The sequence below is a fragment of the Camelus bactrianus genome, chromosome 18 (genome assembly GCF_048773025.1).
Source record: "Camelus bactrianus isolate YW-2024 breed Bactrian camel chromosome 18, ASM4877302v1, whole genome shotgun sequence".
NCBI lineage: Eukaryota > Metazoa > Chordata > Mammalia > Artiodactyla > Camelidae > Camelus > Camelus bactrianus.
This window is the reverse complement of record NC_133556.1, coordinates 30,003,811-30,017,507: the sequence shown is the minus strand read 5'-3', so window position 1 is coordinate 30,017,507 and position 13,697 is coordinate 30,003,811. Positions and strand designations below refer to the sequence as shown.

The 13,697-nt window shown below is 46.8% G+C and overlaps 1 protein-coding gene across 10 annotated transcripts in view; it reads right to left on the bottom strand.

The window, feature by feature from the left end:
• The window catches only part of RBFOX1 (RNA binding fox-1 homolog 1), a 1,986,757-nt gene that overhangs the window by 1,499,424 nt on the left and 473,636 nt on the right, over nt 1–13,697 (bottom strand). For all 10 annotated transcript variants that reach the window (XM_074346731.1, XM_074346734.1, XM_074346737.1 and 7 more), the window contains exon 4: nt 2,798–2,830. In XM_074346731.1, the coding sequence (XP_074202832.1) occupies nt 2,798–2,830 (33 nt within the window). The remainder of the gene's footprint in view (nt 1–2,797; nt 2,831–13,697) is intronic.

Here is a 13,697-nt window from a genome sequence, read left to right as displayed (position 1 = left end):
CTTTTTTCCACTTCTCCCACCTGATCATCTTTTTTTTCATTGTCCTGTTTTACACTTTTTGTGTTGTTTCCTTTGTTTTTGCTGCTTTTTTTAAACCAAGTAGCTTCATTGTTTCCCTTAGAATACAAATTATATACTTTAAAGCACACACATCTTGAGTGTAGAGAGCTCTATAAATTTTACATATGATGGTAACCTATATAACCACAGCTAGATTAATGTGGTGCACATTCCCATCTCCTCCAGACTGGCTCTTTCGTGCCCCTACCCAGATGTAACCACTACCATTACTTTTATCACCAGAGATTAGGTACTGTTTTTTACGTATGTCAATGAAATCATACAGGCTGCATTTTTTAACTCTGAATTTTTTTTTAACTCACAATTATGTCTCTGAAATTCATACAGGCTGTTTCATATACCCATTGATAATTCTTCTTGATTACTATCTTGTATTCTGTTGCAATTTATTTATTTATTGTCCTGTTCATGGACATTTACTTTGTTTCCATTTATTGGCTATGATAAATAAAGCTTCTGTGAACATTATTGTCTACATCTTTTGGTGGACATAAGCACTCGTCTCTCTTGGGCACAAGGAGGAGTGGAATTGTTAGATCATTAAACATTATTTCACCAATGTTTAAAGTACTGCCAATTCTCCAAAACTCCATTTTTTCATCTGAAAATGGTGGTAACAAATATCCTGCTATGTGTGATACATGTGAAACTGAAAAGCGGAAACAGGTGGAAAGGTGTTTTATTGTTGATTGTTTGCTTTAAATGCCGAATATAGCACAAATGTGAGACTGTGCCTGGGGGAAAGGCCGATGGAAGATCACAGGGAACAGGCATCGCTCCTTGGTGCTGACCCCAGAGCACTAAGACACAGGCAGGTATGATCTAGAAAGTAGAATCAGCCCTTAAGCAGTGGCAAAGTTAACATTTATCAAACACCCACTCTGGGTCGTTTACATGCTGTTATGAACTGAATGTTTGTGTCCTTAAAATTCATATACTGAAATTCTAACCCCCTAGGTGGTAATATTAGGAGGCTGGGCTTTTGGAGGTCACCAGGTCATGAGGGTGGAGCCCTCATGAATGGGATTAGCGCCTTTTATAGGAAAAGACTGTGGAACTTGCTTGTCTTTCTGCTTTCCTGCCATGTGAGGCTATAACCAGAAGGTGGCTATCTGCAAACCAGGAAGAGAGTCCTCACCAGACACCAGATATTCTGGTACCTTGCTCTTGGACTTCTCAACCCTCAGAACTGTGAGTAACAAATTTCTGCTGTTTGAGTCACCCAGTCTGTGCTATCTTGTTAGAGCAGCTTGAACTAAGACACATGGCAGTGAATAGCCAGCACTTTGTACCCTGCCAGACACAATGACACATCCCAGCTCTGGGGGAAGGTACAGCCCAGTAGAGCACATTTTTAGCACACAGGAGGTCCTGCGTTCAATCTCCAGTACCTCCATGAAAAATAAAATCCCATCTCTATCACTCATTAGCTGATTGGCTCCAGGAAAGTCACTGAGTCTTTCTGAGCCTCAGTCTATTCTTCTGTAAAATGGGGATCATAACAGCTCATGCAGCCCGAGATTTTTGTGAGGATTTTACAAGATGATGCATGTGAACCCTTTACATAGTAAATGGTGCTGGACACATGGAAACCAGTAGTCTGCTTAAAGTAAGCCAAAAGACTCAACAACCTCATGTGATGTGTGCTGCCGTTCTCATTCTGAAAATGAGGAAGCTAACTTTGGGTAGACACATGACTGGCTCATGTCATGGGTCACAAGATCATTGGGAAGCAGGTGATGCTAGGGGCTCCTTACCCCACCGCAACCTTCTGGTTCCTGGCCCCCTTCCCCCTGTTCCTGCAGTGACCTGCCTCACTCGGTATCTAAAGTAACAGTTCCATTAATACACCACAGTTCCTGGAAAACTTCTGCACACCAAGCCATCCTATCCACGAATGTAGACATTTGCACTGGAGATTCCTCTCTTTGCAGAGGTCTCCCCTTCCATTTTGTAGAACATTGACAGAATCTGCCTTCCTTATTCCGTATTACCCTCCAACAACCGTGTGATGGCTCCAAAGAAGGTGTAACTATCCTCACAGAGTACGTGAGGAAAGCTAAGTCTCGCAGTTAAAGTGATGCACGACATCACACAGAACCCCGGGCTCCTGGGGCCCAGGTCCATGTTCTTTGCTCTACACACCCAGTAACTTGGAACAATGGCTCCATGGCCCTGGATATATTTTGAAGGTGCCCATTGAGTGACACCATGCACAATTCCCCATGGATGGTCACCTTGCTGGTGACCTCTGACCAACATCTTTCTTATTTACCTGTTCCCAGCATCAGCCACCATTCCCTTAATTCCCCAGAGGTTGAACAGGGAGAGGACAAAGAGGAAAGGAATGGAAAACACCAGGGAGACAGAGGGACGTCTCACTGCTGAAGCAAGGGCTTGTCTCGATGGGGCTAGCATCCTCAAGTGTAGATACAGACTCTGAAGTCACCAGGACTGACACAGCAGGCAATCCAGCTTTGAAACCATCAACCATCTTCACCTGGCTACTCAATGTACCCTCCATAAAGAGTACCAGGGGTGACCTGGTCTGCCCCAAACCCAGCATCATGGAGACCACACAGCTGACAGCACACCATCCAAAGCACCAGGAGACTATGCAGAGCAGAATCACAACCAGGATGCCTATGTCACCACATCACCAAAGCAAACCATTTCAAAATGCCCTCCGAAGAGACAGCAAAACCACATCTCCTACCTCAGCGTTGCTGGCAGCCAGGCTTCCCGAAACCTGCAAGTTAAAGGAAAAAAAGACATTAGCATTGATTCAACAAGAAGGTAATTAGATTAATTGTCTTTTTAAAGGAACTGGCATCAATAATTTGTTATGACCCTAGGGGACAATGGGTGTGAGAGACACACACACACACACACACAGACACACACACAGAGGTACTTTTTCTTCTAGCAAACACAGGAACAAGATTTGTTTTTCCAGTCCTGTGTATAAGGTGAAGAGGATAATTAATATTTTCAACACATTATAACAACCTTGCCAGGAAAAAAAAGAAGGAGAGCTGTGTGCAATGCCGGGCACTGATAATGATTAAATGAACACCAAAAAAGCAAAGGTATTAAAGACATTGAGGTGTTGTTTTTCCTCCTTAAAGTTTCATGTCAGTGTTATGAGAAGGTAAAACTACAAACTACAGCCAACAACAGCCTTCTGTTCCCAAAATGCCTCAAAATATTGTGAAATAAAGAGTGGTGCCAGGCACTGTGCCACATTCTTCACAGTGACTGTCGTTTCATCCTCAGACCAACTTTTATCATCCCATTTCATAGATGAGAATATGGTGCTTAGAAAAGTTAAATAATTTTTCCAAGTTCAGAACATTATTATGTAGAGGAAGTTAGATTTAAACACAAGATAAAGTCACATAGACTTTCAGGCTCCTGCTCACAGCCCATTCGGTATTAAAGGATTTGATTTAGACTCCACCCATCACCCTTCCTATATGCCTAGACGGAATCTCCTACAAGGGCAGATAAGGGGGGTTTTTTCCCCCTAATAAATCCAGGATTTCTCTGCCCTGCAACTTTCTATGTATACCTGAGGTTGACCTGGCCATCCTCAACTGTATTTTCCTACTGAACTGTGTCCACCCCCAACCCAAATTCATGAAGCTGTAACCCACAATGTGATGATATTTGCAGATGGGTCTTTGGAAGGCAATTAGGTTTGGATGAGGTCATGAGAGTGAGGCCCCACAATAGGATTAGTGCCCTTCTGAGGCACCAAAGTTTGCATTCTGTCCCTCTCTCTCCCCACCTGCATGCACCAAGGGAAGGCCACAGGAAGACACAGCAAGAAGGCAGCCATCAAAACCCAAGGAGAAGGCTCTCACCAGACACCAACCCTGCTGGCTCCTTGATGGTGGACTTCCGGCCTCCAGAACGGTGAGAAGTAAACTCCTGTGGTTTAATACATCCAGTCTATGGTATTTTGTTAAGGCCACCCAAGCTGATTAGACAGACCAATGCCAGCTCACAGCTGGGAATCCAGTTAAGGACTTCAGAATGCATGGGTTCCTGAGTTAGACACCCACCCCCTGTAGTTCACACTGGCCGGGCTCCCAGCACCCCCATGCTCAACTCCCAGGTATCAGACCAGCCCTCACCTAAGCCATCAGCTCCAGAAGTAGCTCGGGCAGTGCCTGCTGCCCACTGGGCAGCTTTCACGCATCATTAGCCTACTGAATGGGAGGCCAGCCTTCAGACTGACCTCAGCCAAGAGGATGCATTGGCTGTGGCCTGAGGCTTAACAAGGCGTGAATCCCAGGGCCAGCCCAGGAGAAACCTCCAAGGTGTGATGAATGTCAGAGTCTGGGACCTCCCATCCTGTCCCTCTGTCCTTTCAGAGCTGGGGCTGGGAGAGCAGCTGATTACAAAGCAAAGCTATGGGCCACATCCCTAAAGCAGCCACGCAGAAGATCTCTTGCTACATAACTGTGTGTGTGTGTGTGTGTGTGTGTGTGTGTGTGTGTGTGTGTGTGCGCGCGCGCGTGCGCATTTCCCTACTATAAACCAACGGGAATTTGTGAGGGATAAGCTTGCTACTCAATAGCTGCAGGTCTTAGACAGCACGTGGGCAACACAGTCCTCAGCTGACTTCTCTAATTTCCTCCACTTCGTAATCTCAGTGTGTATCTCCTAACTGTGCATTTTGGGTCATACAACCCCTTTCATTCCCTTCAACAGACAAGCCCACTTCTTGCTGTACCTTAGATAAATGCACACCAACAACAAGAGGCGAGGCCTGGCGGCTCCCTGCAGCATTGTCCACAGTAACAATACATTTCTAAAACACTTTAAATGTCCACAGATAAAAGAATGGCTAAAATACAGGGTTTGAACACGCCCACACCTCCAGGGAACAGGCAAGTGATAGAAGTGTATAAAGTGAATGGCCTGCCAGGCAACAGGGAATGGTGAGGTCTGTGGAGAAACTCAAGATGCCTACTTTCCCTAAAGCCATTTGCATTCAATTTATAAAAGGCAAAAAATACAGTTTTAGCTAAACATGATACATATATAGTCCAGATGTGGATGCTGGACTGCCAGTTTACAATCCTTTAAGCCAAATCAATTAGAGTCCATCCATATTATAAAATATTATGCTGCAGTTAGAATACATGGAGTGAATCCTAATGTTCTGCCAGGAAAAACTCGGTAACACACACTGTTAATGGACAAGAAGGAGAACAGTACTCATAAGATGGTACCAATATTAGAAAAAAATAACTGAAGTATATGTACATCATATATTCCTATAACTGAGCAGAAACCTATGGGGCCTTCCTGGGACAGACCCCCTCCCCCATATCCTCTTCTGTAGCTCCTCTCTGAAGTACCCAGATAATAGTATCTCATGCACATTTCCCGAGTTGTTTTACAGTTGCTAAAACCCCCACCAAATAGGAGAAGTTAACTACTTGATGACTATGAGCACATAGCCCCAGACCTACTGGTGTCCAAGGATTAGTAATGTTAACCCCTGTGACACTGCCCTGTCACCTCACCATCAACCAGTCAGAGAAGTGTGCACGAGCTGATCACATACCCCATGATCCCTTCCTTCATCTGGCCTTTAAAAATGCTTCCCTGAAACCCACTGGGGAATTGGGGTACCCTGGACTCCTTGCTTGGCACCCTGCAGTTAACGCTACATTTTCCTTCACCACAACCTGGTATCAGTAGATTGGCTTTACCGGGCACAGGAGAGTGAACCCAAGTTTGGTTTGATTTAACATTCCTCCTCCCATCCTCACCTCCCCCACAAGACACACGAATAGATATATGTCTAAAAAATGTCTGGGACAATATATATATGAAACCAACAGAAGTTTTATCTCCGAGGAGGAATCTGGAATTTGACTGGGACTTGATGGTTCGAGGAAAGTCATGGGGAACTTTTTCTGAATTGCTTGAAAGTTTTTCATTGAGAATGTATCCATGTACTATTTGTTAAACTAAACATAAAATTTAAACATGATTAAAAAAAAAAAAGCTTTACAGTTCCTCAAGGTTAATAACAGAATTTACAGAAAGGTTGGCTTGTCTCACTGAAGAGAGGACTAAAAACAGCTCTCTCACTCATTCATATACATGGTGACACAGAGTAGAAGGTGGGTCATATGGTGATAATGGCAACAGGGAGTGGTGGGGCTTGTGGCCAACTGGAGACAGATCATATTCATTTATGATTTATAATTCTATGTACTGGATAAATAAATGCTGAAATTTATTGGAATCCTCTATCTGCTGCATTCTCGATCAATTTATGATTAGGTTAGATTCACTTCCAACACCTGTAGGTCAGTGTTATTCAGGAACACGGCACCCACAGACCTCGGGGCCTGCCTGTAAGCCGCTGTCGCATGTGGGGCAGATAGAGGACTGCGGAGGCCAACTGGTGAGTGAGGGTTCTTTAAGGGCTGCAGGTACCAGGCTGAGGCATTTGGCTTTTATCTTGTCAGCAGCAGCAGCCATCAGAGGGTCCCCAGCTGGGGGCTGATATGATTAGAGCCGTGTTTGAGGTGGGCCATTCTGTGGACCAGCACAGGGCACAGAAGCGATGCAGGAAACTCCCAGCAGGACATTCCTTAGAGCTTTGTTCCAGCGATTCCCCATCCCTTTAATCATTTCCGCCTTCCACTTCTTCCCTTTTTCTAACTGCGTTTGAAATCGCCAAGGCCAACATTAAGGGTTTCCTCCTCGCTTGTGCCAGGAACTTGATGTACGAGATCCTTTCAGTCCTCACCACAACCCGCCCTAGGCGCTGGTTCTGATGCCATTTTTTCAGATGGTGAAACTGAGGCTGGGATTCTCAGTTCCTTTCCTAGGCCCACAGTGGGCAGTGCCAGAGGCAGGGCTTGAACCCAGGTCAGGCTCCAAAACTGCCCTCAAAACCCATGCAAGGATTTTGCCCCTGGAGATACGGATTCTTGCTGGGCCATCCCACAAACTAAAAGACGTGAGGATGGAGTTCATTGATAGACGGGTGATGTGTGTTCAGGCACACCCGCCTGGTCTCCCTCCACACCTGTGTCTGAGATGCCCCAGTACCACCTGGGGTTCTGGTGCTCCAGACCATTCAGCTGTCTGTGCTGAGCGTGCTGGGTACCACTCTGCCACTTTTGCAGGGTCCCTTTTGGTCGCCTGGGATAGCAACCACTCAAAATAGCTTAAGGACACGAAAGAATTCATTAGCTCATTCCACTGATAGAGTTCACTTTAAATGGATCCAGATAAGGATCAAAGAGGTTAAATTACTTCTCTGGCAAGTGGTAGAGCAAGAAACTGAACCTAGGTCCCTGTAATTCGAGACTCCTTGGCAGTACTCCCACGCACAAATTCAGGGACGTGGTAATCGTGCGCTGCTCCCTATCTGGACGTTAACCCATCCTGTTCTCATGGAATAATGCATGTTCTCTGCCTCCTGCTTCCTCTCATCTCCTTCCTTCCTCCAGGATTCACTGTGGGGTCCCCATGGTTGATGATGACACAAAATGGCCTGCCAGGCAGGAAGACAGAATAATCACATCTCTCCACAAACACTACCTTGTTGTGCCTTCAGATCTGTCTCCCCACCAGCAAATGACACCACTGCACCAACGGTGAACCCTTTGTCTGTGTGGTCAGGATGTCACCTGATCAGGCATCCCAGCTAGAGGCTGGTGGGGCTGTTACTCACGCACCAGCATCTTGGCGATTTCTTCTACTGACAGTCATCAAATGAAAGTGTCATATCCCTGTGCCCTGTTGTCGACCAGGTGGTGTTTGCCAGGCTGCCAGGTTGTCTTTGGCTTTGAAGGAACTATTTTATGGAAAGTTCTGACCTAGGACAGCACCACCATGAAGGGTCTCTTTTCTCACCAATTATCCTTCAATCTAGTCTCCCCTTCTGGTTCTGTAAGGACACCTCAGGAAGACCCGGAGCTTCCCGACCACCCTCAGGCATGAGAAATCCAGTCTAGCTCAGGGCAAAACTCCCATCTCATATCCAGTTTCATGTCCATCTTCTCCAGACCCCGAACTGACCATGCTGGCCAGGCTTTGACCAATAGGGTTAAATGAGGAGAATGAAGCACCTTGTCTTGTCTTTCTTGCCCTCCTCTCCTCTTACTTTTCTGGTTTTAACAGCTCTGTCATTGGGTCTGAGCTGGTGGATTACACAGAAAGGGCACATTCCTTCCCGCCTGAGCATGCAACAAATAAAATCATCTGCTATCAATCCTGATTATCAGGCAATTCAGTGGTTACAGATGCCTTCTGTACGGAAGGTGTCCAAATGTTAGCAACTTCGTGGGGTGCAGGTAGATTTTGGGGAGCCCTGTGGGTGCAGGCCTCCTGTAATTGTCAGGGACAAAGATTCAGTGACAAACAAAGCCAAATACATAATGGCTTGGCACATGGATATTCACCTCTTGCTCACATAACAGTCCCAGGTGGGAGAAATGCTCTCCTCCACACGATCATTCAGGGATCCAGGCTGCAAGAGGCCTGCCATCTTTCATATGTGGCTTCCAAGGTCACCGTGACCAGAGAGCCAGAAGGATGCAAACATGTGGAGGGCCATGAGTGAGTGGTCTTGGTGGACCAGGCCCACAAGTGCCATGCATCGTTTCAGCTCACATCCTACTGGCTGGAGTTCAGCCACAGAGCCCCATACAATGGCAAGGGGTTTGGACACATGGTCAAGCTACATGAGAGTGAGAAGAGGGATCTGGAGAGCAGAGCTAGCAGCCCTGGCCACACCTCCTCACTGCAGCATGACGTTCCCCAAGATCCCTCTACACGGTTCCCTGATAGAAAATCCACTTCCACTCCACCTCCCCCAGTTTCTCCTAGTGATAGAATTCCAGCAGACAACGCAGTCTGTTGTTGCAGAGGTCCCCGCACCTCGCAGCTGGTCCTCTTGAGGGCACCAGCCATGCGGCTCAAATCCAGCAGGAAGCCAATGAGTCCTTTTGCAGGAGCAGAGATTGAAGCTGTCCCTCCCTCCACACCCCCTCTCTCCTATTCTCTTCTTCCGCTGCTCGAACAAGCAGAAAGGGGAGATGAGAAGCAGCACCAGCAGACTGATCTTGCTGGCTTTCCAGTGTCATGAGAAATCCCCTCAGAGCTCAGCGTTTCTTCAGGTTGACACTGATAACTCACCACTCTCCCCCAAATCCTCTGTGATCTTCTGCTTATGTATCTATTCCGTGCTGCTAACAGCAGAGCTGGCCTGTCCCCTCTCAAAGAGCCCTGAGGAGGTTCCTGGACCCACTGTGTCTGGCCCTCTTTCAAGTGTGACAGACGCTCAGCATTCCTTTGCCTTCCGTTAGGGTCCGAACAATCTACTCTGGGCCAACACGAAATGTCTTAACAGTCACCTTGGCCAAGGAGTCCTGCAAAGGGTTGTGAATTTGTCACCAAACTGGGTCAGCTCTTTCTGTGAATGGATTGAATCACTGGGTTGTTTTCACTGGCGTAAACAGAATACCTTAAAGTGCTATCATTGAAGGGTGGTGAAGCAGAACGAAGCGTGTGGAACAAGACACGTGGGCTTCCTGCCATGCCACAGCTGGGTGGCTTTGAGAAGGTCACTGCCCTGATCTGAGAGAGTTGATTTCTCTATCAGCTCTCAGGTGGCGTGGATTCTGTGTTATCTCGTGAATAGTGAACACCTGCATCTACCTGCCACGTGTCCCTCCCTGGACAACACTAGGGACTCTAAGCAAGTTGTGGAGTTGAATTCTGGGATCCAAATCCACTTTGCCTTCTCTCTAGGTATGTCATCCTGGACACATGTGGAGACTGAAGCAGGCCATGTGTTCTTTGGTGCTTCTCCCGTTGAGAGGTGGGGCCTATGGTCCCCACCCTTGAAACTGGCCAGGCTCTAAAATTACCCTGACCAGCGGGTTACAGCAGATGGGATGCTGTGCCAGTTCTGGGCCAGCCTTTAAAAACCGACACTCCCACGGCTGTGCAGCAGAGCTCTCTCTGGGCGCCCTCAGCTGCCCACCAGAGGTCTGACCTCCCTGTGACCGCCATGCTGAAAAGGCCACATAAAGGCACTTTGATGGATACTGTAGGCTGAGCTTGGACCTCCAACCTTCCTGGCTGGTGCCCAGCTGTCTCGGACCCTCCAGGCAGTCCATCTGTCAGCTGATACCACCAAGAATCCTCAGTCGACCCAGGCCCAGCACGCCCTGCCCAGATCCCTGACCCACAAACCTTTAGCTGTAATAAATGGTTGCTGTTTTGAGCCACTAAGTTTTGGGGTACTTTGATACACAGCAAAAGATGATCACAACACAAGATATTTATCCTCTCTAAGCCTGTGATTTTATACTTGTGAGAAAGAAAATATGTTTTTACAAGATTGTTCTAAGAATTAGGCAAACAATGTATGTTTAAAGTGCTTGACCCTGTCCTTGGCACACAGCAAGCTGTGAGTTTTACCTTTCCTTTCATAAAACCACGAGCACGGGGGCTGTTCTTTGTGCATTTCCCACAGGCAACAGTCTTGATTTACTGTCAAGCGATGATTCTCAGAGCACCCAATTTGATTTCCAGCTGGTAAAAGGTATGTGGGTTGCTCTGGAGTCAGAAATACCTGGGCTTTATAAATCCTTGCTCTACCACCTACAAGCCGTGTGCATGACCGAGAGAGCTACCTTCCTTCTCTGAGCCTCAGTCTCCCCACTTGGAAAGCAGATACAAAAATCTACCTTGCTGCCTTTTGGGCATGAATTCAATGGGAAAGTCTGGCCTAGAGTTGGAGGTCGAGAATGACTAACTGTAGGTTTAGTTAGTTTGGTGTCGCAACTGTTACAGAAGCAGCAGTCGTAACACTCGATATTTTGGGCTCCACTGCATTTAATGGAGCAGCTTGTGAACAGACCACCTAAAGGGGTATTTCTAAAAGCAGCCAGTGTCTGCTCTCCTCACCGTCCCTCTCCTCTGTTCTAGCCCAGCACTTGGTTCCAGCCACTGAGCTGCCAGAACTCAGCCCAGATTTTTAAAATGTGAGTGTAAAAAGGGAAAGAGTCCATTCACAGATGATATGCAGTATTCCCCTCCAAAACCAAATTCTGTAGGCTCAGAATGTCCAATGAACAAACGTCTCTTAGAATTCTTCTAGAAAATGCACAAGGTTTCTCTTAATAACTCTCACTGTCAGAAATGAAATATTTACATGCACTTGCTTCAAAACCCTGGCAGCTTGCAACCTAAGAATAGTTTTACTTATGGTGATGAACAACTAACTACTTTGGGCCCATCTTGTAGATGGTTCTGAGAGGAGAAAAAGGGTGCAGGGTAGGAAAAGCTGAGCTGGGAGGGGCTGACAAATCCCTGCCCTTGATTTGCCCTTGAGGCCGGTGTATTAGGAAGGTTAAAGTGGACCCGGCGCTGGGTTGATGGGGGTCTGAGCTGCGACGAGCCCATCAGTCTCCCTGGTGCGTGCTGGAAAACACCGGGAGATTGCAAACATTATCTGAAGCTTAATTATGAGGCAGACAGGAGGCTGGGTTGACGAGGGGCGGGAGCGCTGGGGCTTCCTGCGCCCTGCCCCCCACCACCCCATCCCCATTCTGTAATCTTTGGGAAAAGTTGCCGCCATTCACATCTCCTTCCAGAGAGCCTCCGTGTTGCTTTTTTGGAGGCCAGGCTGCAAGTTAAAAAAAAAAGGCTCCTAAGATGGTTCTGTTTTCAAATTTAGCTCAGCAATCTGGAAATGTAGTTAAAGATCTTTTTAAAAATCCTACTTCTCTTTGACCCAGTAACTCTGCTCCCAGGAATCTTTCCTGAGGACAAATTGGAAATACAGCAAAAGCTTGTGGCATAAACTAATGTTTTGTAACATTTTTGTGATGGAAAAAAAAAAAAACTGGAAACAACCTAGTTGACCAACAGTTGGGGATTGCCTCAGTGAGCCAAGACATCCCCTTTTCAGGGTCCACTATATGACCACGGAAGTGGTGGCCCAATGAAGTTTGAAATAACATGGGAAAATGCTTATGCATGAAGAAAATCACCCAGAACATAAATGACATACACTACATGATCTCGATTATGTTAAAACATGAATAGAAGAAACATGGGAAGGAAATGCCATATATATATATATATATATAAACTGTTTTTCTTTGGGAGGAAAAACTGGATATTTCATTTTCTTCTTTCTCTTCTCTGTATTTTCCAAGTTTTCTCTACTAAACAAATGTACAGAAAGCTATGAATTAAACACCATCTAGTTCCTGCCAGTCCTTTCAAATATTCTACCCGCTTTCCTAATGATATCTTCCCTAGGGATTGGTGATTCTGGAGCAAAGCTGGCTGTGTGACTCCAAACAGCACAAAACAAAGAGACAAGAAGCTTAACGTGAGTTTTGTGCACTTCCTGAGTCAGGCACTGTTTTGAGACTTCTGTTTACAAACCCTCATTCAGTCTTCAAAGCCTGCCGGGCAGGGGCTATCATCACCATCTCATCGATGATGTGGGAACTAACTAAGGGCCCTGATAAGCTAGGAAAGTTTTCTAGACAATACAGCAGTTAAGAGTCAGGGTGGGAATGTCAGCTCAGGCTAGCCTGACTCCAAACCTGCTCCCCTTCCCTCCTTCACCATCAGCCACAGATGGAGAGAAGCCCAGGTGGTGCCCTGGCTGTCACAGGCCTTCCTTTCAAAGCCCTTGTGGTAAGATTTTATTGCTATGGAAACATCCCTGGACACAATCCCACCCTCCTCCTGCCACCCCCACGATCTCATTTCTTCCAGTGCCTGGAATCCCATAATTGGAGATGCTTCCCCTTAGGTTAGAAAGCCACTGTCACCCTTATCTTTACATGCCCTCTTTGAAAATGTGTATCACGCTGGGGTCGTAGGGCATAATGCCCAGACAAGAACAAGGTAGATGTTGGGAGAGCACACCCTGGCCTGGGGCGTTCTCACACTGGGGACAGGGATACAGGGCATAATCTATAAGCTGGGGATGTGGATATTTGTCATTTTGGGTTGCCCAGCAGCTCACCCCTTTTCTTAAAAACCTCTCAATCTCCATTCCAAGAAGTCGTCTCTCCCCTATCCTGCGTGGTCTTGGTGAGGAGGTGAATTGAGGTGACCCTTTTTATGATTCAGGCATTGAAAGGGCAGAGCCAGTGATTCTTAACACTGCCTGCACTTTGGAGTCACAGGGAGGGAGCCTGGCAAAAGGCAGCTGTCCAGGATGCAGCCACGGGCATTCTTATCTGGGGAGAGGACTGGATGTGGGTATTCACTGAAGCTCTCCAGGTGACTCCGACGAGCAGGCAGGGTTGAGGACCACTAGCCCAGATGCTTCTTCTCAGTCTCCCCAGGACAGTGAGGGGGTACACATAACCAAACACTGACCCCTCACTCCTGAGATCTCAAATTCTTGAGTCAGTGACATGAGGGCAGAAACAAATGGCAGAGGTGCATTCACCCCATGGATGCTGGGGTTCTGCCCAGACCCGTTCTGCTAGGAGGGTATTCCTGCTTCTCGGAACTGCTGAGCCAGTTTAGTTCTTGCCTCCTTCCAAGACAGTACCCCCACCTTCCTACAGATTCTAAGAGCCCCATTCCAA